General features: G+C 40.9%; 1 protein-coding gene across 4 annotated transcripts; it reads right to left on the bottom strand.

The window, feature by feature from the left end:
* Window positions 1-1,181: 1,181 nt before the first annotated feature.
* VWA5A (von Willebrand factor A domain containing 5A) lies at window positions 1,182-22,051 on the bottom strand. Of its 4 annotated transcripts, none has more exons than XM_045290252.1 (18): window positions 21,993-22,051; window positions 19,893-19,950; window positions 19,570-19,772; window positions 19,041-19,263; window positions 18,787-18,962; window positions 18,400-18,514; window positions 15,552-15,721; window positions 15,210-15,298; window positions 14,863-15,007; window positions 14,340-14,419; window positions 11,850-11,964; window positions 10,967-11,131; window positions 10,097-10,197; window positions 8,984-9,237; window positions 8,018-8,143; window positions 6,141-6,271; window positions 2,676-2,802; window positions 1,182-2,291 (listed from the first exon to the last, which is right to left on the bottom strand). In XM_045290252.1, the coding sequence occupies exons 2-18, from the start codon at window positions 19,933-19,935 to the stop codon at window positions 2,209-2,211; spliced, it is 2,346 nt and encodes a 781-aa protein (XP_045146187.1). In that variant the 5' UTR covers window positions 19,936-19,950; window positions 21,993-22,051; the 3' UTR covers window positions 1,182-2,208. The 4 variants fall into 4 exon arrangements, with proteins under 4 accessions (XP_045146187.1, XP_045146184.1, XP_045146186.1 ...); XM_045290249.1 differs by lacking the exon at window positions 8,018-8,143 and adding an exon at window positions 7,828-7,962; XM_045290251.1 differs by lacking the exons at window positions 8,018-8,143; window positions 21,993-22,051 and adding exons at window positions 7,828-7,962; window positions 21,397-21,429.
* Between the last annotated feature and the right edge of the window lie 4,381 nt (window positions 22,052-26,432).

Here is a 26,432-nt window from a genome sequence, read left to right as displayed (position 1 = left end):
GTCTGTTGCTGTTTTTACATCAGTAGGGAGTATCTCACTCTCTCAGTCCCTCACTCACTGCCATGGAGTCGATTGGGACTCATAGTGACACTACAGGACAAGGGTAGAACTACCCCCTTTGAGTTTCTGAGGCTACAGATCTCTACAGGCGCAGCACGCCTCATCTTTCTCCTGGTGGTTTTAAACTGAGGACCAGACTGTTAACAACGTAACGTGTAACCCATTACATCACCAGGGGTCCTCAGGGACCTATCTAGATGGCACAGACTTAGAAACAAATCCATTTAACAAAAGCAGGAAACCTTCATTTCTCAAAATTTTGTGTTCATGCAATTCACCTGGGGATCTTATTAAAATATGGATTATAAAAGAATAGTTCTTGGGCTGTCTAAAATTTTGCATTTCTTACAAATATCAGGGTTGTGACAGGCAGTCTTGGGTGAATTTGGCTGAGTCAGTGTTTTCAGTGGTTTGCCAACAATCTCTCATGATGCAATGTAACACAATGTAATGAATGCTATGATGGCAGCTAAAATAATGAAATAAACTCTGTGAGTAGCCAGCAGCTGTGGTAGAATGCAGCCGCCTTAATTAGGTCACAGACATGATGTAATTGGAAGAAAGATTCTTAGGTTGTATGACTTTCTCCTTTTTAAGGAGACTCCATGGGAAATTTTATCTCTGCTAGATTTGGATCATGCTTCTGGTTATTTGACCTCCTGCCATCTTGGCTGCTGACCCCCGGAGGCATCTGTGATCTTTCTGAGACCTGGTTCATCAGTCTCCACAGCCGAGGTAGTCAAGAGAAATCTCCAGTTTTCCATCTGACTGATGTGAACTAGACTGACTTAGCGTTTCCTCCATCAGTGTGAGCCCTTTCCTGACATGTCTCTGTTTGAATACACGGACATATGAGATTCACTGGTTTTGCTTCTCTAAAGAACCAAGTCTACTCCATGGTGAAGCCCGAATCTTCTTCCACAATTTACACCCTGCCGTAATCAAAGGCAGAAGGAAGACTTTGCAGTCTTAGATCAAACTCTACTCTGCAAGGGAGGAGACTCTTCCTTAAGCCGGTACAGTGCATACATAAACCGTCCTCTGCCTGAGTAAAAGGTATTGAGGATCAAATAAGAGTTCTTGAGCAGTTAAGAGCAAGTTTATAGAATGAGCCATCACCATTTTCAAGGTCTCAGTTTCTTTAATGCACATACTAAACTCCAGAAGGTTTAAATCAGTAGACCATGATAACTTAACTATTTAGCCTGATGAAGCGTTTCTTACTAAAGTACTTTAACATTCCTCATATTAAAAAGAGAAATAAGCATACACCAGAAGACATGGGCTCATGATACAGGGTCAACAGTAAGGGTATTCAAAACCTTGGGAAAGAAAATGAAGGATAATAAAACATATGCAGATCCAATGTATGATTTACAAAACAAAATACAGTGTAGCAATAGACATTTTATTATTGATAAACCAGTATTTTATGATAAGCACATAAACAGGTTCATTTCCATTAGGATAGAGCGTATGCATAGGCCATAAGGGTCAGCAAATTGATTAAGTAGAAACATCTGTCTTCAATAGATGCATCTCAACTCAAAGTTCTCAGGAAGTTGGAGGAAAGGCATGTAGTTAAAGCTAGTTTTCCAAGGAAATACAGTCAGGACGGTCTCCAGTGGTGCCAACTACTACTGGCCCTTGGAGTCTTATCTCTTTGTGCATCTGAGACTTGGCTACACTGATGTTTGCTATCAACCTCATCTCCCAAGAATAAAAATCTTCATGGTTCACTAGTCTTATCCTGGTGAACGGATAGAAACCATGAAGAACGTTTTCTAGTTTAGGCTTTCCCTAGCATCGATACTGCAACCTTTAGTTCATGTCATTTTTGTCCTTTATTGCTCAGAAGAAAGTTGGAAGAAACGCTAACTGTCTTTGAAAATTTAAAACCAGTCCAAGAAAGAGAACAAGTTCTGGGACTATCCACATTTGTCTGAGAAAACATGACTCAAGAAAGAAAGATCGCAATCACGGCGGGAGCCGAAACAGAGAGAATGTATTGGGTGTTTATCCTTTCCTTTTAGGTCAAAGCACTGGTGGAAATGGTAACATAAAATGCTAACATCCATCACAGCAGAAGAAAGAGCAACGGAAGGAGCAATAGCTGAGAAGTGGCGCTTGTGTTGCCTTTTGGTGTCCTCATGAGGTTACTATGCTTTTAGGATCCACAGTTGATTTTAGGAGATCAACAGCAGCTTCCATAAGCTGATGCATGGCGGGGCCTGTGATGATAGCAAAACAATGAATCAAAACTCCCGGCCCAGCAAAGAGAGAAACGGGGAAACTTCTAATGCCCCTTAAACTTCCCTAATCATCGCTTTCTGTGTTCTCTCAAATCTCCTAGCGCCTTCCTTTCTAGATTCTCCTTTGTTCCCAGAAAGACTCAGCACCATGGCATAATAAATCTTAGGGGCCATTGCGACACTTCCATTTCTGTCAAAGAAAGAACGGGCCTGGAGAACAAAATAAACTCTGAACCAACCATGTACTAGGGATGTGATCATGGGATTCTATCTGTCCCTCAATTTCCATCAGGCCCAAAGGCTGGAAGACTGGGAAGATGGCTGGATTCCCAAGAAAAGTAAGTGCCAGGGTTGTGCTCTTACCTATATTGATATGAATCCAGGCCACTGCCTTCTTTGCCAGCAGGTCCCACTCACTCTGCAGCTCCTTACCATTGCAGTGCAGCCAGATCAGAGCCAGGACAGTTGCCCAGCTTGTAGAATCCATATTCTGTATAATAGATAGAAATGCCTTTGACGTTTCCAAGTTGGGGCAGGAAGTTCCTCAGGAGAAGTAAATAGCTCCATTCTTTTCTCTCCTCATGCATCATCCTCCCAAACTCCCGTTGACTGCGATTACTTGGTCTCTCTGTGCCACTTTATGCTACTTGCAAGTCAGTCAGAGTATTCAGGAAAAAGGGACTGAAGTTTTGAATCCATTGCAACCATCCACACAGTCCTTGGCTGAAACTCCTCCAAACACCCCCCAGGTGGTTAGCCAGATGTCATAATACAAACTTATGCAGGGTGTAGTATTAGGTTGCCATCCGTAAGGTCAAGAGTTCAAAACCACCAGCTGCTCCAGGGGAGAAAGATGGTGCTCTCTTTTCTTTGCATCCATTCCCCGCACCCCACCCCCCTTGATTCAAGGGTTTATTAAAGAGGTTAACAGATTGTGATACAAGTGAGAAATGCTCACGAAACAGTTGTTCATCAGGGCATGTTACAAAGTTCTTTCAGGACTGCTAATAAAGGCCCAAAAGGCATGCCAGTCTGCTCTAAACCTCACCCCAAGGGTATTCAGCTCACTTCGTGGGTCAGCAAGCCCAGCACCCTCAAGGAAGTGCCCAGTGGCCTGCTACTGCACAAGTCAGCCACCCGACCCGCCCTAACACTCAGCTTTTCTTGCTCTGTCGTCTGCAGCCATGAGGGCTCCACTCTATTTAGAGTGCAGTGCAACACTCTCTTTCACGATCCGTCTCCTGGTTCTGCTGTTGCTGGCCCTCTGCTGTCACAACTGTCTTCTGGATCCAGGAGGTCTCAGCGTCCAGAGGATACACCCCACTCATAGCTCCCCCTGATGGTGAGATCCCATGACAGTGTTTTCTACTCCCATAAAGAGTTACAGTCTCGGAAACTCACAGGGGCAGTTCTGTCCTCTCCTGTAGGGTCACTATGACTTGCCATCAACTCCATGGCAAAAAATTTCATTTGGTCTTTTGCAGGCAGTTTATTTATGAAATTTAATAAAAATATGTACCTCCAGCTTAGAACAATGTTTAGTGGTTATAAAAATCTATTTCAAATATGAAAACGATTTCTAACTTGGATTTTCAACTTGTTTGTATTATCCATTATATAATTTTTTTTTAAAAGGCTTAATTGAAATCCAGATATTTTAGGTCTCTTAATTGGCCAATATATTGGAAAGGCACTATTGAAACTTTAACTTTTGTAATAGCAATTTTATTTTTCATTTTTAAAATAAGTAAAAACAGAGATGAAGTTATTTTCATGAACTATCACGAAATATATTATTTTCTTGTTTCAATTTTTATTTTTCCAAAAATTAAAATAAAGAGGTGAAATGACTTAATAACATTAACATAATTTCTGATCTTTAAATTTACTTTTATAAAAGTAAATAAGATGGGTATTAGAAACATTTTAATTACATATGTGCCTTGAATTGTAATTCTATGATGGGATGGTAAAAAAATAAAAATAATTTGTGATTATTTGGAAAAGGATAATAAAGATCATTAAGTGCTTGGATTCACTAAGGAAAAGACCTACAACAGTCCAGCATTTCATTCTTTGGCATGGTAAGTTATCTAATAAAGCCAGACATGTCAGATACATGTTGCTGTTGTTGATCTGCCGTAGAGCTAAATCAGACTTATAGCAACCCTATAGAATAGGGTAGAATTGTCCCTTGGGGTTTCTGAGGAAGGAACTCTTTGCAGTAGTGGAGCATCTCATCTTTCTCCTGGGGGGTGGCTGGTGGATTTGAACCTTGCAGTCAGCAATCCACTATGCCACATGTTAACCAATAAATCCAGGCACTTGAGAGACATGTTGCTATTGTTAGGTGCTATCAAGTCAGTTCTGACCCATAACAACTCTATGGACAAGAGTCAACCATTGCCCAATCCTGCACCAGGACCACAATTTTTATGCTTAAACTCACTGTTGCAGACACTGTGTCAGTCCAAGTGTAGTCCTCTTTCATATTGCTCCTCTGCTTACCCAAGCTGGAGATCCTCTCTAGGGACAGGTTTTTCTTGACAACGTGCCCAAAGTATGTGCGGTAAAGACTGACTTATAGTTACTTCTAAGGGAATTCTGGTCGTACATCTTCTGAGACAAATTTGGTTGTTCTCCGACAGTCGACGGGATTTCCAGTCTTCCTCACCAGCACCATAATTCAAATGCACCATTGTTCTGCAGTCTTCCGTATGTGCTGTCCAATTTCCACATGCATATGAGGTGACTGAAAAACCCACGGCTTGGATCAGGGACTCTTCTCGTCTTCAAAGTGAAAGTCCGGACTTTCAATGCTTTAAAGAAATCTTGAGCAGCAGATTTCCTGCAGGAAATATACAGCTTGATTTCTCGACTGCTGCTCCTAGGACCACTGACTGTGGAACCAAGGAAACTGAAATCCTTGACACCTTAAACATTTTCTCTGTTTATCCTGATGTTGTCTATTGGCCCCGTGGTGATTTTTATTTTCTTTAATCGAGTTGCAATTCATAGTGATGGTGGTAGCCTTTGATCTCCATCTGGAAGTGCTTTAAGTCCTCCTTACTTTCAGCAAGAACAATTGTGCCACCTACATGTATATCCAAAGTTGGTAAGAAGCCGTCTTCCAACCCAGATGGTATGCTTTCCTACATATACCTCAGCTTTTCAAATTATTTTCTTATTATGGAAAAAGGACACAACCCTGACACACGATTCCCTGATATTAAACTGCAGAGTATTCTCTTGTTCCATCGGAATGACTGTGTCTTGGATCGGGCATGGGATCTGCAAGAGCATAATGAAGTTTTCTGGATTCCTCATTCTTCCCCGTACCAGCCATAGGTGCAGGTGGTTGTCTTATGATGCACATAGTCAAATGCATGTGCATAATCATTAAGACATCTGGTATTCTCTGCTTCCAACCCAGATCCATATGGCACTGGATTGATAGCCCTTCCCCCTTCCCATTCTTAAATCAGTTTGAATGTTTGGGGCTCCTGTCAACATACTGCTACAGCCACTATTGAATTATTCACAGAAAATTTTTTTGTAATGTTCCATAATTTCCACATTCTGTTGGGTTACCTTTCTTGGAATAGAGCACAAATATGAAGCTCTGCCTGTAGTTTGATGTAGTATACTTGTCAAAAAGGCATTTGCGCTTTTTAAATAATACTGCAGACTGTACAAAGTAGTATAAAGTAACCAACATTCTCTTACTTCAGGTATGTCCTGATAAATTCACAATTTTTATTACTGTCCACTATTTTAAGCACACATATACACAACGTACAACGTTCATTTTTGTTCTTGCTATCTCACCTTGAAAGGAAAGGCGGCCAGCAGGTCTTCCACACTAAAACCTAGGACCAACGCTAAACCCTCATTCAGATCCCAAGAACCATCTGCCTTTTGGAGGGAAATCAGCTGCACGAGGTGATTTTCTTCAAAGACTTCGGGTGGGGGAGAAAAGATGACAGGAAATTATTAAAATATTTCCCAGCTAATAAGCCGAGAGACTTTTGAATTCAGAGAGATAAGCTGTAGGAAGTGTGTAATGTTCAGCAGATTCTGGCAAGATTCCCACTTCAAGCCTTCTTAAACCCACGTTAAGCATACCTACTTCCCTGTGACAACGCAGGCCATTCAGGTTATGTACTAATTCCAGAGGGACTGTCTTTAAACAACGGAAAATATGGGATATGAAATAACCCAGGGCTATGCTCTTTAAACGTCTTATCTAGCCTTGCTTAAAAGGTTTTTAAAAATCCATATGCACACAGTTTGAATTTAAATTATTAAAATTATCAACAGAAAGCAGATATAAAGAAGTAGTCTAATCCTGGGGACCTGAAAACTGCTTAAAGACCACACAATCCTCTTAAGCCATAGCTTGCATTTAGCTATCTCTAATGCAAGATGGGGAACTCAGAGAAATAGAGAAAGTAGTAGGCAAAACATTACAAAACTGAAAAAAAAAAAGCTCTATTGTAACATAAAAGAGGGTGCTGAATTTCAAATGATAGTTCAAATCTCAGCACTGCTAACAAAGTATAAAAGTAATTTAACAGATGTGAACCTCCTCATTGTAAAATGAACACAATTTTCACTGCCATCGAGTCAATTCTGATTCATGGTGACCCTCTCAGACAGGGTAGAACATCCCCTGTGGATTTCTGAGGTGGTGAACTCTTTAAGGGAGTAGAAAGCCTCATCTCTCTTGCAAGTGGTGGTAGTGGCTGTGGTCTTGAAGTGCTGACTTAGCAGTTAGCATTCAACGTATAACCCACTATGGGACCAGGGCTCCCATTTGAAAAATAGAAGACAGTGTTTCCCAGTCCATGAAAAAAAACCATAAGTGATCTAGAGCAAAGGCTGGCCTCTAATCAACTATTAATCCTATTTGTTTTTTTTTAATCCTATTTGTTGTGATGAACTTATAATGTCTTACCAATATTTTGGCAAGAGATGACAGGACAAGGTAAGAGAAATCTGGGAGGTGGTATCTTTCTTTTGAGGGATGCTAAGGTCTGGGTATGATCAACACAAACTGACACCCTACTCAGTGTAATGTAAGAACGTTCTCACCAACCCTGTGAGGTGGGATGGTGTACACCCGAGAGAACCAAGGCTCCAAAAAGAGAGTTACATTTTCTGAATTTTCATAATAAATGGTAACAGAAAGCTCTTCAGTTGCAGGCAAAGAATGCTGAGCAAAGAATAAGTGGCAAAGAAAAATAATAAGACTTTAGTTTGTAGACAAACAGGATCAGGTAGGACAGCAAAGGCAGTCTGTTTAACTAGGACTCCGCCCTGCTCCAATGGAATAGCAGCAGGCGTCAGGGACCTAACTCAGGCGGGCTATGACAACTCTACAATGGATGACACTCGACTTCTGAATTCTATTTTTCAAATGGATTACCAACTGGGTAGAGAAAGCCCCAAGAGTGCAGAGCATGGAAAATTAGTTCTTCAGTTGCCAAGGGTCATGGAAGAAGCTGAGGCCCACCTTCACCCTCCTGCTGAGTGTCCAAGTTGGTCCTATGGGTAGAAGGACGAGTCCTTCCCATGGCAGGAGAGGTCTCTTTGAGAGGCATGCATTTCTTCTTTTGTTTACCACCAAGACCTGGGGCTCTGCCTACTCCTATATGTGTGACAGACAAACCCTGGTGAGAAAAAGTTTCTGGAAAGATGCTTACTTAGAGCGTACATTTGCCTGAAACTAATTGGTCTAGGGTGATCAGCAGCGCTCCCGCTTCCACAGAATCTTGGCTGACGTGTCTTGTTCCAGACAGAGTTCCTCGAAGATGAGCCCTTCGGAGAAGCTGAAAGACACGAGTACAGACCCTTACAGAGAAACACCTGTTCCTCTTACGAGGAGGGAAGGCCCCTGATTTTACAGGCATATTTCTTTCTATCCATATCAGCTCCAGGCACCATCTTCTTTGGGCCATCCCTTCCTCTCCTCTGAGGTAACATCCCATAGACACCCGCATCCTTTCAACCATATCCCCTTAAAATTTTATACACACCAAGCAATCAATTCTATATCCTGTCTCATGACACACAACTTCCCAGAATTATCTTTCTTAACTTAAACTTCATTTGCTCTCCGAGTGGAACGACTCTCACTATATGCCTTACAAATCATTGTTGCTGGATTCACCACACTCCAAAACCCTAAACTGGGAGTCAGGGTTAGCAATCTCTTTAGTTTTTAATACAAAATCCAGATTATTACTCCTCTACATACTTTGTGTAAGCTTTCACGTATCATCACTTCGTCACTACTGTCAACTTCTCTATCACAACCCATTATTTACTAGAGTGACTGGAAGTAATATCACAGATTTCCTCCACAGTGAGAGACCAGTGATCGTCCTGAGAGGTTTTAGAATCCAGGTAAATGTGCAGCAAGAAGATAAATCAGCTTCTGATTTAGACTATTTGCTCAATGTTTATGTACTCTTTGATGTATTAATGTTTCCTTGTTTTTGTTTTATTTGGTTATTTTTGTGGAATATATTATAGTTCCCTAAGACAGAATACTTTCACACCAGCCAAAAAACCTGTATGTGAGGAGACAGGGGAAAGGGGCAATTTTGGATCTTTTATGATCTTTTCCTTTAAATAATGTGCTTAGTTATCCTGGCCATCAAACTTACCGCTTCCAAAACCTCTTGGCATCGAAGCAAGTGTACCCATCAGCAGTGGTCTTGGAATATCCCTACGGACCAGCGGCCTCTGAACTGGCTGATTGAGGTCTTTGTTGATGGCAATGAAAGCTGTGTGGGAGCTTATGACTCCACACTCAAGGCTTATCTTCAACACTTCTTTCTTGTCATTTGCTGGAGTCTCTCTGAAGCCCATGTCCTTTATCTGAAGCAAGGACTTGGCAGCAAGGCGGTGAATGATGAAGCTGGAACAAAAACGTCCTGTGATTTATGGAACATTTTGGTGCCAGTTACTCAGGGTCCTCAGAAGTTATGGATGGAATAGGGGGAGAAAAGCCAGATAAGGGGAGAGAGAAGATTTAGGTAGGTTACAGGAAAGATATCATTTTAGAAAAACAATGGATTCTTTAGTGATAGCAGGAATGTAAATCATAATCTGAAGCTGAAAGAGGGCTTAGCATCAGAGCCTAAATTAAGAGACTCTGGTTTGCAGAAGGCTGACAGTGGAAGCCCAAGAATATTTGTGAGATCTACACAGGAAAAAGCCTCTGGTGATTTCCCTCGATCCATAATAAAAGGATGGGAAGAAACCTGTTACCAAGCAAGTGTGTACTGGAGAGATGACTACAGAAGATCAAAATGATAAATCTGACTGAAGCAGTTAAAATCTTGCCAGTTGACACCCCTCTGATGCATGTTGGGTCTGATCTGGGTTTCAACCTTTTCTCTGTGTGTGTTTGTGTGTTTCATATTGGGGGCATCTCAGGTATATTTTGTCACTGGGGACTAGCCCTCTTGAATTCTTGTCCTGTGTCTTTCAGGATGATGAACCTATAGAGACAGAGAGTAGAATAAGGGTTTCTGGGGGTACAGTGGTGGGGTGCGGGTGGAGGGGGCACGGAGGAGGTACAAAGGGGAGCTGATGTCAAGAAGTTCAGGAAGAAAAAGGATTTTTCAAACTGATTGTAGTAGCAATTGTATAATACTGCTTGATGTGATTGAACTATGGAATGATATGATATCTGTATTAGCTCCCAATACAATGGTTTTGGAGACAAAAAAGAAACAAAGGAAGGACATAGCAAAAGAAAACAGGGTTCTCACTTGGCATCCGATTTGGGCTGTAGATGAAATGCTACCTTAGTCTCAAAACTCTGGCCTTGAAGTGTGTATTTGAGGCATACTTCTCCTCTTTCCTCTTTCGACTATAAATCAGAAAGAAATAGGGTTGATGGAAAGGACAGTCATAACTAGTTGTAGCAGATCCCCAACCCCATCCATTAAATAAAATGAACTAAGACCCTGGTGGTCCAGGAATTCAGGGACCTGAGGTGATAGGGCAGAAGCCAGGTTGGCTCCTTCCGGGATATGTGGTCTCTTGATAAGTTCCATAGCCAGAATATCTCTCACTTTATTGTGCTTTGCTTTATTGTATTTCACATTATTTTTCTATACTTTTTTTTTTTTAACAAATTAAAGGTTTGAGGTAACCTTGTATAGAGAAGGGCTAACCTATATTTTTGTAAAGTATGTGCTTACTTTGTGTCTCTGTGTCACATTTTAGTAATTATTGCAGTATTTAAAACATTTCATAATGCTATTGCACACTTACTTGACTATAAAAGTTATGCATAAGCATAAATGGACTACAAAATTGACTATAAAAGTTATGTGTAAGGGGAGAGAGAAGATTCAGGTGCATTACAGGAGAGATACCATTTTAAGGAAAACAATTGATTCTTTAGTGATGGCAGGAACGTAAATCATTTAACATAAGTTATGCATAAGCATACCTTTGATATGCACTAGACAATGTGACTCACTTTGTTGAGATATGTGCTTGACTCTGGTGGTTTGGAACACAGCCTGCCATACCTAGGAGGTATAACTGTCCTGACTTTTACTAGTGTCCTTGGCCAGGCTTCAGGGAAGGGGATACTCAGACTGGAGAAACAAGCAAGAATGAGAACTCACCGGCATTGGCCCACTCAATTGGGCATAGATGATTAACCTCTGACCCCTAAAGATGACTGACTGTTCCGGGGAAAGCACGTTAGCACACAGACCCTGAGGCAAAGCCCAGCTCAGGGAGAGCTCCTCCACCACAGGCTGCAGAGACCGTTTCAGGGCCAAAAGCGCCTGGCAGAGAAAGGAGAGAAGAACCACAACCATAGTGACCGCAATTGAAAACATTATTTCTTGAATATTAGATAATGGGGGTTATGTCAGAAAATGCATGTTATGCTCAATAATGGGAGATGTGTAATATTGCACTTCATCTACACCGTGAAGAAGCTATTTAATAACATAGCTATGAATGAAGTAAATTTTTAGGAACAGAGACCCCTGGAGAGGTAGGAATGGGCACTCTGGGGGAAGGAGGAATTTAGAAACATAGCAGAGTGGAGGATGGTTTCCCCTTATGCATACAGATCAAATGGAGCTTGAGTTATCATTCCCCCAATCTACAGTGCTTATTATAATAATTCCTCCCTATTTTCCTGTGTCTGTTACATGAAAAAGGGCTCTGGGAGAAAAAGAGGTGATAAAACACAGATCCAGAGTCTCAATCATGATAACCCAAACTTCTAGTTTCTCTGTCTGTTCTCAAACACAAAATGTTTGTGTTTCAGCATCTCATCGCTTTCTACCTCTCTCAGCATCTCATCTCTAGGATCCCAGCTACCACGGCCATATGCCATTTATCCTGAAACTAAGAGAGACACTTTATACATAAGGCCGAAAAGAGCCCACAAAACAGAGCCCAAAGCCACAGAGGTATAAAACTATGAATTCTGTATGTGCCACTGCCCTCGCAGTGGTGTCCACCACACTGGAAACATGACTGGTCTCTCACCTTGGTCTGCATCCTGTTCTTTTCACTGATAAACTCTGAAGTGCCCCCTGTTGCCCGAGCAATGCCCTTTACCAGGCTGGTGGAAACACCATCTCCAATACCAAAGGAGAAACATCTGTGAAAGGTTAAAGGTTAGTGCTAGGCACTAGAGAGGGACATGATAAAATGAACATATTATGGTTAAAAAACAAACAAACACAATGGTCCAGAATACATAAAGAGGGCATTTACTTCCTTGAACAGAAGCACAATAGCCAGAATTATCTGAGTACATTCTATATTCTAAAAAATATGCTAACTTCTTAAATGTGCTCAGTTAATCATTATAAGGTTCCTAATAGGTTTATGTTTCATTTTGTGGATAAGGAAAGGTCAAGAGAATTTAAGGAACTTGTCTAAGTTAACATATATGTCAATATTTCATAAAAGAAATCTAAAAATCCTCAACATGGCTTCTGAATCGAATAAACCAATTGAATCTAAAAAAAAAAATTTTAAGACATCACAACTAATTTAAGTTACTTTCAGAATATGATGTTGCTCTAATATTTAGCAGTAATCATTAAAATTCACATATTAAGAGAATAAAGGAGAAAATCACGCAGTCATTTTATTAGGTACATAAAGTGTATTTGATGGAATTCAACAACTATTCATTATTTTTTAAATAAACAGACAGGAAACATTAACACTAAAATGAAAGTGAATCTCCTTAGTATGATAAACCTACAAAATACCCCTAGCAAAAATAATTCAACACAGAAGTATTTCTTTTGAAGTACAAAAAAAGATAAGGATGCCAGCTATAACCATTTTTACATATTAAGGTTTATACCAGGTTCTAACAATTTTCACATATTAAGGTTTATACTTTAGAACAATAAAGATAGAAGAAAAATTAAAAATATACGAATTGAAGAGGAAAAGAGAAATAAATGAAACATTATTTGTAAACATGATTCTTCATAAAAATTTAAAATAACCTGAAAATACTTTATTAGAATTGATATATAAATTCTAAATTAAATAAGGTCATTGAAAGATGAATGAAATCTATTTCTATGAAGAAAGAAATATCCAGGAAAAATATTATTTAAAATAGTATTATTATTTAGGGAAAATTGAGTCAGAAATTCATACAATTATCTACACAAGCAGTAGAAATTTCCATTGTTTTGCTTTGTTACATTTAAATGTTTGTTAGTTCTGGCTGCTGAAAATGCCTTGAATTAATAACAATCAAATAGCAATGAGAACACTTAGCATCCAAATATTGATTTCTATTTATCAATTTCACTGCAAAGATTATGGTTTGTTACATAAATGTATTATTCATAGGGAGACTGGTACCCTCATTTAATGCTGATGTGAATTAATTACTACAATAACCAATAAACTAATTTACTATTTATCAGAAATTCCACAACTGTCTACAATTTGAACCCAAACAGATGAGTGTTAGTATCCAAAAATATACACTTAATAATATTTACACAGCTTTATTTTTATATTTATAATTGTATTTATTCTAAGTTAATTATTATAATTTCCTGGATTACACATCTATAAAATTGTAAAGTTAAGCACTATCGATTCTCTAAGGAAGACATAATAAACATCATTAGATAATGAAAAATAAATATGTATGCAATGTGCGTTTCTTGCGTGAAACCTGGACTAGGTAAAGGACGTTGAGATTTCAGTTAAATTCGGTACATCACTTATTGCAAATTAGTCACTGTTGCTTTTTGTTTCTATAATTATGTGTATCTATCTACTTCTACATTTATCCACAATTCTAATGCTCATACCAGGGGAAGGTAAGTGAAGGTATATGAACACTCTCTGCACTGGTATTCTATTTTCTTTAAACTTTTTATTGTAAATCAAGCAGGGAATTTATATTTCAGATCAAACTAAATAAACATCTAACCTCCCAATAACGATCACTTTTTCTCTTCTTTATAGCCTGTTATCATCCCCTTTACCCAATTTACCACCTGTCTCTCCTCTAACCTACTTGCTTCCCCTTCCTTCCCTTCTCCCCCACCCCTGGCATCCATCAAAGTGTCTATTTTCTTTGGTATAAAAAAAAGTTTAATTTTAATTTTTTTCTTTTAAAACAGTGGTCTCATACATTATTTGTCCTCTTGTGATTGACTTAGTTCATTCAGCAAATTGTCCTAGATAACCATTCATGTGTATGTACCAAATTTTATGTATTCATTCCACCAACAGGCATGTAGGATATGTCCATCTTCTATCTACTGTGAATGCTACTATGATGAACATGCATGTACACATGTCTGCTCATGCTTTGTTCTTAGTTTCTTTAGGCTTGTGGGTCTTGGTCTTTCTATCCCCACCTGTTTGAGGAAGTGCTTCCTAGTGGGGTCCAGTTTTACTGTTGCACCAGTGACAACACTAATGCAACACGTGTGGCATGACATCACTCTTGAGTTTAGTCATCAAGAAATTGTTTTTTCATACCTGTGCTGCTTCCTGCTGCTCTTCACTTCTCTAATTACACTAAATGTATCAGTGACTTCTCCATCTGTGAAGACAAAAAGCTGGAGAAAGAAGAGATTCATCAACGTCTGCCATGTTCATTATTAAAACGCAAGAACCTGACCTTGAATAACCCACCTATTTCTTTTCCGAGGTTCTGGTGACTCTTCCGACAGATACCAGACTCCTCATGCTCCATGAGCACATGTGCTATGTTCTCTCTCACATGGCCTGTTCTGAAACCTGGCAATATTCAGTACCTTCCCCTATTAGTTTAACCCAAGTCTTCTGCGAGTCTTTACAGGGATCCTTCCTTTATCACTGACTGAAGCTGAAGAGGAAGTACATTAAATGCCTTTCATCTTTTTGTCTTTATTGGGATGAAAAACTCTTAAAATTAATTACCATATTTCAATAATCTTAAAATATAGCTCAGGGCCAGAGATGACTGTACAGAGATTCCAATCTTTCTATTCTGTTCTGATACCTCTGTTTGGGTTCTTACCTGCATGGGGTGGCCAGGAATGGTGGGTGATCCATATATGGCATTGAGTGGTGTCAGGATCTCTGTGCCCCCAAGGTCTGCCTTCATATGTGTGATTTTTCTCAGTGCCTCTTCCATTGTATGCTGAGTGTACCTTACACTATCTCTGAGAAAAACAAATACTCACAGTTACATGACAGCGACTTGCCTTTGCCCAGTGTTAAGTTCCTGGGTTGAGACACACCCGAAGTAGAATAACCATATCTGAGACCCCCAAATCCCTAGTCAAGTCTACAATCATCCCTCTTAACAATCTAACCCCCTTTTCCATGCCTTTGGACGTTTCTCTGCTCTTTTTGGAAACCTACTGAAAGAATGACTCATAGGTAGATCCAAATCCAAACACGTTGAAATAGCAGCCCACAGGTAAACTCTTCAGCAGTAAAACCAGGGTCTCCTAAAGGTAAGAAAGCACAAGGAAACACAGTGATAAATAACCCTTCCAGACCCACAGGCATGCCAAATCTAACTCGGAGTAATGTAGGTCTGCACCCCTCCACAGTCATTATATTCCAAGGTTAGCCTCACAGACACCGTGTGAGCTGTAGATCAACTGCGGAACAGGTCTACAGCTCTAGATGAACCCTAGCTTAACCCCCACGATTCCTCCTCACTGAACATGTGACCCTGAAGAAAGAAAGACGTTTTACCTTGGCAATATCTATGCGCATCTTGGATCTTTCGCGCTTACTCAAGGGGTGCTGCATACTTCCTGAGCGGTCCATGAGAAAGATAAATTCTCCACAGGTAATTGGTGGCTGAGCTTCTGGGATACTGGGATAGAAACTTACCATCGCAGTGTTCTCTTCCATTAAAGAATCTGTTCAGTAAAGGATAGTATATGGTAAAAAGATTCAAGAATTTTAATGGCCCCCCCAATTCAATTTTAGTGAAAAATTTACAGGAGCTGATAACTTTAAAAACTTAAATCTAAAACCCTATATTAGTTCTTCATAGTAAATCTGCTTGTAATGGGTTTGAGGGCTAGTTATATACACATAGATGCAACAACAGGGCAGATAGTCATGTCTGTTTCCTGGCAGTTAGCCAAATGCATGAAACACATTAGGCTACAATGTTCCAGCATTTGCCACAGAATGAGGCAAATTTATTGGCAGAAAAAAGTTTTCTCTTCAAATCAATTCATTGCAAAATTTTCCTTATGTCCTTGTTTAATATCTTTAGTTATAGTTCTGAGAAAGGTCACGTTCATGTGGGCTACCTTATGTCCATAAGAGGTGAGCATGCAGCAGGCAAGTAAGCCCATCATTTGGTGATACTCTCACAATCAGAAGGAAATGCAATGATTGTAGGACTCCGAGCAAAAGAACTCAGCCTATTTAGTAATGCTATTCAAAGCCAGACATGAGAAATTGTGAGTGAGATAGTTATGGTTTATTGTGCCAATCTGGCTCATAAACACATGTGGAGTTAATTGAAAGGCGGAGAGCTAAATGGTTCTGTGAACCTCGCCTTTCTTCTTCTCTTGTTCTCTGATGATCAGACCAGTGTGTGGCTTCCTTAGCTAGTTCGTTGCTTCAGCTGGCAAAGCTCACTTCCTGTGAGACATCCCTGAGTAGTAGCCACATGGACCTACCCCGATGCAGCCCTGGGTGTTAGAGCAGCCGTGTGGAGACCCCTGCCAGTGCTGAGATGCTTCCACACTCATTGACTCAGCTTTCCTCCTGCATTTGGCGTTACTGCATATGTTTTGTGAGTTTGAGGAAGACTTTGTACATTGGTGTCAGACCTATGGGCTAATGTCAGACTTAAGGGATTAGACTGGACTGGGTTGGGATGCTTTCTTAATGTACATAAAACTCTCTCTTATATACATATGATTTTCTGTGGATTTGTTTCTCTAGTCTACCCAGACTAACACAGTGAGCAAGTGAAAGCTGTCACAGAAATGGAAATGTTATTATTGAAATAAAGGAACAGTAAGATGACTAGATTATATCAACTCTAGTTTTCCATTTCAGAGAAAACACAAGGCTATAGAACTAAATACCTATATCCTATTTCCATGAAGTGATTCCAGAATTACGGTTGAATAGCTTTGTCAGTCAGTCCACCACCGCACTGGCCAGGCTCTCATCTCTTCTTAAGGGAATACTCCAACAGCCACAATGAGTTCAAATAAATGGGCGACATCCAGCAAATATTTGATAGAAACTGGTTCAAAAATAACTTTTACACAACCTTTATGTTTAGATATGAAATGGCGAGGTAGTCTTCCTTGAATGGATAAGGTATCTATGTTGAGAGGCAGCTGGTTTAGTGGAACCAGCACTGCACTGAGAAGTCAGATGGGTTGCTGTGAGAATCCCTTTAGTATATGTAAACTGTTCCTGAACAATGGCAGATACATAACACGCACTCTGTGGATATTACCCAGTGTGGTTCACTAGGCTTAGATGAAATTATTGTCATCTCTGTGAGACCCACCTCTCTTGTTTGTAAGGAGGAAGTAAAAACCAACACCCTCCCCCTGTTAGTTGCAGTTGCTCAACAGAGGACCGAAGTAGTAATACTGACTTTAGAATTACTATTAGTGTTAAGTGCTATAAGACACTCTCTGGAGTTTGACTAGATAAAGTTATCCTTAATATTATCAAATTAGGAGGATGCCTCGAGAAGTTCATGATGTGTCAAGTGTCCCTAGCAAAGTGAATCTAACTACTGCATAATGAGCTTAGGATCATGAATGGAAGGACACATCTTCATTCTTCATACTTTAATTTCTTTATGTAAAAGCCTTGAAATTGATATTATTAATTTGAATATTTGTTCTTGAAGCATACATGATAAAATTTCTTTTCAGAATGATTATGATACTAAATGGTCTGATTATGATACTAAACTATCTATGAGTGTTGACTTCACGATACTTTTTAAAACTCGGGGCATTATTAGATGATAACATCAGTGATACGGTGAAAAGTAAAATGCTTTCATTTGCATTTCTGCAGAAAGTGATCATTTTTACAAGATTTGTACCTGGCTATGCTGCCTCTTATGAAATATTTGCTATTATCTTCAAACAAATGTAGATTTTTTCAGTCAATCGTTACATGTCAAATATCTCCTCTTTCGCTAAAATCTACCTACAAGGCATGTTGCTGAGTTTAGATGCCATTGTTTGGGCACCACCCCTAACCACCATATATACAACAGAATGGAGCACCGCCAGCCCTGCACCGTGCTCACAATCATTATTAAGATATAATGCCACGTGATAGTCATGAAACCTAACCCTTTTTTAGCATGCCCACGTGTATGCTAATCCGGGGAGCTTTCTACTCTCAAAAAGAATTGCAATCTCTGAAACCCACAGGGGCTCCAACTTTGTCCTTTGGGGTCACGATCAGCCAGCACCAACTTGATGGCAGTGAGTTTGGCTCTTTGGTTACTGAATAAAATGAAAGTGGAGGCGATTTGAGGGTAATCTCCAGAAAGAAAGTGACCCCCTGGGAGGTGACTTCAAAGAGAAAGTACCTGCATTCGTTTTTGGTTTCCCGATTTCCAAAGATACACTGGGCGTGTGTACTTCACAATAGTAAATCAAGAGCTGCACGTCTCGATCAAACCTGTGTCCGTCATCCAGCGAAACCTGAGGGAGCACAGGCCATGGAGGCACATTAATATTATCACTACTTGCTGCCTGAGGGGATGTCAGAGCACAGGATCACAGACCTCTCTCAGGAGTGAGCCTGGTTAACACAGGGGCTACAATAGAGTGGTGGTGCTGAACATAAAATATGGACTAAAAACAACACAGTGTGACTCCCTCTGGATGAATCAGGAAAACTACAGAACAAACAGGAAGGCCTTGGGAGAACCTTCTGGGGCATTGGCAATACTATGGCTCTTCTGATTCAATACCTGAGCAGTCGTCTGATCATTTCCAAGGTACTCAAGGGGAGTCAGCTGACAGTTGGACTCAACTTTCCGGACGCCGTGCTGAGAACTGATGGTGGTGGTCATGCTGAGTGTATACGGCAGGGTCTCCAAAGCAAATACAGGCATCTTCATTTGGAAGCATGAGTTTGCAGAACATCCTACAAAAAGTTACCTTAGTTCTCTTGCCCCAGCTTTAGCGGCGCATCATTAATATCTAGAGGGATTAGGGTACTCACGGGAGAGATGGTACCTAGGATTCAGGACAGCTGGGAGCACAAAGCGTAAGGCCCCATCTGAATCCAGAGGCAACTCCTGCACATACTTCAGGGTGAGTGCTGCCTTTGACCCAGGCTGGAGGTTGCCCACATTGCAACAGAAGACATCCCTGGAACTTATGTCCTCCTCCAGCAGGAAAGCCTGATGGCCTTGGGCGATGGCATCATTATAGGAGGTGTGGGCCTAAGGAAAACACGGTGAAGGGTGAGAAGAAAAGGTGACATCATTGCCGATGACTGAGGAAGCCGGAGTGTACAGAAAAGAAAGAGTAGGGGGATGAGATTAGGATTGGTTTTGCGAAACTCACAGCTAAATTCTGAAGGCTTCTGATGGACTTATCTTTTCCAATGATTTTAAGAAAAAAGGGGATAGAAGAAAGTGAAGCCAAGAGCTTTCTGCACAGAACTTTCTGTGGTCTCGTTGGACAGAAACCCCGAAGAGCACACGTTAAAGAAATAGGAACGAGGAAAATGCTCCCATCCTTAGTACCTTCATCTTGTCTTGTAACTCGGCCACAATTGTCTTCCCATCCACCAAGGCCTCGAAGCTATAGACAGCGGAGTCGTCGTCTATGGGGAACATAAAGAAGGCTTCCACAGGAGCGCTCTCCTCATTCTCATAGTTTAAAGTGGCAGACACCCCCGCCACAAACTCGTAGACAGACAAGGCGACAGAGATGCCCTTCAGTGGCACTGGGGAGAGAACAGAGTGCAACCCATTTTAGTGGAATGCTTGCCTCCATGCTTGCAGGCCATGTCATAAATATGCTCGGTGTCCAGAACACATGTCAGAGGACACAGAATCGGGCTTACCTGCCTCTTCCCGGCGTGTGAGTAGGCCATATCGGGGCACCATGTTCACATAGGGTTTCTGCGCAAAAACACATCGGGCACTCAGAGACCTTTGGGAAAATATCCATTTAAACACAGGTATCATCTCTGCTTCTCCCTGTCCTAACAATATAACCAATGCTATGATATTAGTGCATGGAGAGAAAAAAAATCCTGGGCCAAAGGGCCAAAGATTCTGATGGTAAATTTCCTTCTCAGCACTGGGAGTAAAGTTGTGAGATTTACTGCTACCACCAGTTGCCATCCAGTTGATTCTGTCTCATGGCAACTCTCCATGGGTTAAAGTGGAACTCCGCTATACTGGCTTTTCAAATGCTGATTCGGTAACTGATCATCAGACTTTTCTTCCAAGGGAACTCTGTGTAGACTAAAACCTCCAGCCTTTGGGGGGCTTGCTAAGAAGCTACACAATGAGAAATCGCTGATGCCTTCTGAGTCTGTGTTCAACATTGGTTCCACTTTTTCAAAGGTATATTTAGTACCTCACTCCTTTGGCATATTGAATAGGTACAGTTAACTACTCGGCCTCTATACTATCGACTACACCATGGGAAGATGATATTAGACAACTCTGAACAGATCACTCCCAAGTCGCCTCTCCCTGGTCTATCCCCTTAAGCACTGAGTTGCAATCACAAGCATTGCCAAGGGCTTTCCACTGCAAAGTACCTCAGGAGCTAAAGTGGGCAGAAAAGCTAAAAATTAAATGAAAATATTTTTTTTTTTGGTCCTGATGCCCAGAGGCAAATGACTTATTGAAAACCCTAATATTCACAAAAGTATTTATTGGCTAGAAAACACAAGGGCTACTGAGAAAGGCCGTTTTCCTGAGCAGTACAACCCCACCCTCAAGAATTCGGAAGCATCCGCCTGGACTACTACTGGGCTATTTGTGCTCGTCTCAATATACCACTTAAAACATGGCATTACCTCTATTCGGATCAATGTCTACATTGACAATCCATCTGATATTAACAGAATGCATATATGTATACATATATATGACAGTCCCACCCCCACCCTCCACCCCCACCCCCCAAAAAACAATGCCACTAAACCAAGCTTTTCATTCCATCTCAGTTTTTACTTTGGATTGGACAGGAACTGAGTGTGACAAAATGGTTCTTACATGGACAGAAATGCAGAGGGCTTTTCTTGGAACGAGAAGAGGACCCCCTGCAGACTCTTGGGCAACAGACCGGGGTGGGGCAGGGTGGATTTTCTAACTACAAGGAGGGAGTTTAAGACAGTGAAGAAACAGCTCATGCCAGGGAGCCAAAGCTCTCAGGATAAGGTGTACTTACCACAACTGATTGGCAGAATAACGAAGAGAAGCAGAGGGAAGGGTTGACTCTTAACAAAGAAAGCAAGAGTCTTGGTTCCTATTTCTAACTCTGGGCAAACCCTCAAAAGTTCTATTGTGCAATAGAACCACCCTCCCTGTCCCAGCATCTACAACATATACCGTAGGTTCAGAATTCCTTCTTCAGAAAAGCACTCCGCAACAGGCCTGTGAACCCGCAGCAGAACTGTACTAAATTCAGAGTCAGGAATTTACGCCAGCTAGAAGTTAAGAGGAGGGTTCTCACTGAACCCAACAGCTGCATGGTAGTAGGTGGACCCTCCGAGGCACTGCACTGCGCAGCTGCGGGGAGTGCGGTGGTGGGCAGGGGGGTGGGGGACAGGAGCAAACCCTGGCTGGAAGGCTTGTAGCTGCAATTTCCAAAGCGTAGGCATGGAACTGAGAAAACGTCAACGGCACATATCAAAGGAAGAAAACAATGATAGAAAACAGTTGGAGGGCTTTGAGTTTATTTGCATATGGCTAAATCTTGCTCCCCCTCCTCCCACCCCCACAAGACCCTCTCAACTGTCAATTCTACCAATTGAAACTCCTTGGGGGTTACCATTTTGGGACTCAATTTCCCAGCCCTTGGGCTTACAGTTAAAACATGTCCTAATGGATTGGAAGCCAGTGGGAAAACAAGTTGGAATAAGCAGGTCTTAGTTCTCAGTGACAGTGGGTAGGGTCCAGCCACAGCGCACTGGCCGGTTTCTTACCTTCCTCTCTAGCAGTGGAGCTCTCTTTGACAGACTGCAGTGAAAACAACTGCAGACAAAATGTCCAGGAAGAGGACACTCCCCTTACTGGGGACCGGTTATAAAGACACTAGTACTTGATCCAGAGCCAAGGGATCGACGTAAAATTCTTAAACAAAACAAAAATGCTGGAACATTCCTTGTTCTCTTGGTCAGTGGGCAATTCTTAAACCTTGTAATATTTGCTCTATTCTTTGCCTCTTCCCTGATAAGGGACAAACTGAGGATAGCCAAAAAGAAGGTGTTATTTTACCCCCCTCTTCTTCCAATTTAAAATGCAGCAGCAGTAACAGCAATGAAAATTCAAAACCATGTATTTCCACAATTGGTTTAATTAATAACTAAGGGCTACCTGTATGGCCAGCACTGTTTAAAAAAAGCAAGAAACCATTGATTTTCCAACTCTAATGTGAGTCATTTGTCCCAGCGTCATGTCATCATCCACACAATTGGATTTCTTTGCACCCACCCCAGATCATGGGAGTATCATGAAATAAAATGTATGAGTAACTGCAAATATCTCCGTTCACTGTAGTAGGGACTGTGCTTTCAATGTGATCTCTATTTCAAACGAACCCATAAAACCTGAGAGCTAGAGAAACAGTTGGGTCGTCATGGAGAGTCAGTAAGGTAAACAATGTATGATGCGGGATCAAAAGCTCAGACTTCATTTATCTCAGTGACAGTCCTTGTGACACATTTACTCTTTCTGATATTGTTCTCTTATCTATAAATGGATATCTTACATTTGGTTGTTGTTAGGATCCAAAGTGTGTGTGTGTGTGTGTATTTCTATGAGAAGCTTCTTTTTTGAGAAAAATAGAATTAAAAGAGAATGGAACCCTGATAAAAAAATTTTAAAGCCTCCTTATTGTTTGGGCCGGGTCTGGACTAGTCAGCCCCCATCTCCTCTCCAGCTCCTCAGGAAGCTAGAACTTCAAGGCCCCCATTTCCAGCCTCTCAGGAGGATAAATGACCTATTGAAGTCTGCATCTTCTGCCCCCACATTCCAAGGAGCTTATCTCTCCAGACCAAGGTCCTGCAGCCCCTGTCCCAGCACTCCAGGGAGTAGGTTGGCAAACAACAAAGGCACTTCCCACGGATTGCATCCTGACTCAAGGTCCTGCAGCTGCAAGCAAAAAATCTCCCTTCTTGTTGTCAACGTATCCCTCGAGCCTTATATATCTCCCACCGTCTCACCGACAAACTGCGACTTCCCTGACCTCACTTGTTGGGTCTCAGAACCACCCGGAACTCCAGATGCTCCTGTCCCTCCGCTCTCTCTTCCCTCCAGGGAGCTCCTTCCGGACCCTAATCAAGCCGCTTGTAACCTCACGTTCTTTGTCTCAGTCCTATTTGTTCAGTGTCTCAGCGTTGACCTCTCACTTATATGTGTGGATAGGAAATATTTTCTGATGATAATTCAAAAAAAATCATTTTAGTAGCTTCCAGAAATTTAAACCATATTCAGAAGGGGACATGGCACAAGGCTATAAATCCTAAATTCAGATGAAAGTAGAGAACACCAGAAAGATGTTTACTTATATTTTCTTTGGTATACAAAGGCTTTGACTGTGTGAATATGGACAACAGTGCAATGAGTAGGAATTGTAGAACACTTAATTGTGCTACTAAGGAACCCATATGAAGACCAAGATGCCGTTTTTGGAAGAGAACAAAGAAATGCAGCACGGTTTGAAATCAGAAAAGGTGTGAGTGAGGGTTATATCTTTTCACCATATTTATTCAATCTGTATGCTAAACAAATAATTCAAGAAGCTAGATATATGAAGAACAAGACATCAGTATTGGAGGACAGCCCATTAACAACCTGTGATAAACAGATGACACAATCTTGCTTATTGAGAACCAAAAGGACTTGAAACACTGGTGGAGTAAATAAAAATATAAAGAAAACAAAAATGCTCACTATCATTAGACCACCAAACAACATCATATTATGAATGGAGTGGCCAAGGATTTAGTTTTACTTGCATTCACACTACCATTCACTGAAGCAGCAGTCAAGAAAGCTTTGAGCAAATTTGTTGCAAAAGGCCCATTTAAAGTGTTAAAAAGCAAGAATACTACTTTGAGGAGTGAGGCGCATGTGACCCAAGCCATGGTATTTTCAATTGCCTCTTATGTAGATGGAAATTGGGCCATGAATGAGGAAGAGCAGATTCATTTGAATTATGGTGCTGGCAAAGAATATTGAGAGCACCATGAACTGTAAGAAGAAGAAATAAACCTGTCTCAGAAGAAGTACAGGCATAGTGTTCCTTAGAAGCAAGGAGGTGAGACTTCATCATATGTACTTGGACATGTTTTCAGTAGAGACCAGGCTCATCATAATTAGTAAAGTTGAAGTGCAGTGAAAGAGAAGACTTTTAATGAGACGGATTGACACAGTGGCTACAACAATGGGCTCAAACATAGGAACAATTGAGAGGACGGTACAGGACCAGGCGGCATGTCATTCTGCTGTACATAGGCTGGTTCTATGTTAAAACTGACTTGACAGGATGAAGAACAACAAAAACAATACAGGACATATTTCACAGCCTTCCATACCAAAAAGAAGATCCTGCTGCCATCTAATAGTTCCTAACTCATAGTGGCTCTATAAGACAGAGCATTCTTGCTACTTTGGGTTTCCAAACTTTTAAATCATTTAAAGGCTTCAGAGTGATGGGTTGGCTCAAATAATTGACCTTCTGAGTGGTAGCTGAATGCAAAACTGACTAGCGAGCATGGGTCCATATCTAGCTTCCCATGGAAGTTCCTTAATACCTAATTATGGTGAAAATATTTCTTACCTTTTGTCTTATCCTGTAACTCATGAGATTGAGTTCATCTCATATTTAAAACTAGGATAATAATGAATAAATTAGTATAATAGACTGCTAAAAGAACAAGCAAATCCGTCTTGGAAGAGGTACAGCCAGAATGCTCTTGGCATCAAGGATGGTGAGGCTTCATCTCACATGCTTTGGACATTGGCGTGAGAGACCAGTTCCCTGGAGAAGGGCATCGTATGTGGTACAGTAGAAGGCCCGTGGCAAATAAGAAAGCCCTGGACAAGATGGACTGACACAGCGGCTGGACAATTGGCTTAGAGAACAACTGTGAGAATGGTGCAGGACCAGACAGTGTTTTGCTCAGCTCTACATAGAGCGCTCTAGTTGGAGCCAACTCTCTGGCACCCAACAGCCACCACCACCTAAAGCTAGGGGTGACCCTACAACTGTGTCCTACTCAATGGAATACAAGAACCTGTTCGCGCACGATGATTAGACCTTTCAAAACAAAGGATGTGGTGTCTCTTTTGCGATTCCTATTTATGCTCACTAATGGGAATATGTGTATATTCCAAGTACTCTGTCTTGGATCATGAAGACTAGGACAATCATCCATAGACGTGGCTATATGACCAAACAGAAGAATCCTAAGTCCCTGATATATTCACAGAACAACTCCAAATTTTGCAGTAAAAAGTTAGGAACTTTATGTTTTGTAACAATTACTTAGACTGTGCTTTAGAACTGCAATCTTAATCAACTGACTTGGTTACAATCAAGGGAAAGCATATTTTGCGTAAAATGGAAATTGACATCTATGCATGTATGGCATGTATGGCATCTATGCATGTATGGCATGTATTGCATTGCAGCCCCATCAATGTGTCCTAAATTATTCTGGTGCTGGTAGATCATAGTTTGCAGCTTATTATGACCAAACTTTTCTGAGAGTCATTATCCCTATCTGAAATAACAGCTGTTTGAGCCCTGGTGGCAGTGGTTACATATTGGGTTGTGATCCCCAAGGTAGGCAGTTTGAAACCACCACCGGAGTCACCAGCAACTCAGCAGGAGAAAGAAGGGGTTTTCTACCCGAGGAAAGAGTTGGTCTTGGACACTCTCTCGGGCAGTTCTTGCCTGACCTAGAGGACCACTGTGAGTCAGCATCTCCTGACCTAGAGGACCACTGTCAGTCAGCATCAACTTGATGGCAGTGGGTTTGTATTTATTGTTTTTTTGCGTTACTATACAGAGGACACAGCACTGCTACAGTGTTCTGCTCGTTTTTCCCCCATTTGTTGTTATACTCTTTCTTTAATCATATTAAGAGTTTAATTTTAATTTCCTGTTTTATTCTCTTCTCATGTGTTTTCTTAGAAATTTATTTAAGACTTTCTGTTATTCTTATCATACTAAGTTTAAGCAATTTATTTTATGTTAAAACTTGTAATCCTTTAAGGAAATGATTCATTAGATGCATAAAATTATTTAACTAAAAGTTAAACACATAGAAATGCTCCTAATGAGATAAATACTCTTAGACCCTGTATTTTTAAAATCATTTTATTGGGGACTTGTACAACTCTTATCACAATCCATA

This window comes from Echinops telfairi, unplaced genomic scaffold (assembly GCF_000313985.2).
Source record: "Echinops telfairi isolate 266 unplaced genomic scaffold, ASM31398v2 ScPeMD7_35;HRSCAF=133_0, whole genome shotgun sequence".
NCBI classification, from domain to species: Eukaryota; Metazoa; Chordata; class Mammalia; order Afrosoricida; family Tenrecidae; genus Echinops; species Echinops telfairi.
Note: the sequence above shows the minus strand (reverse complement) of the source record. Positions and strands in the feature narration are given on the sequence as shown.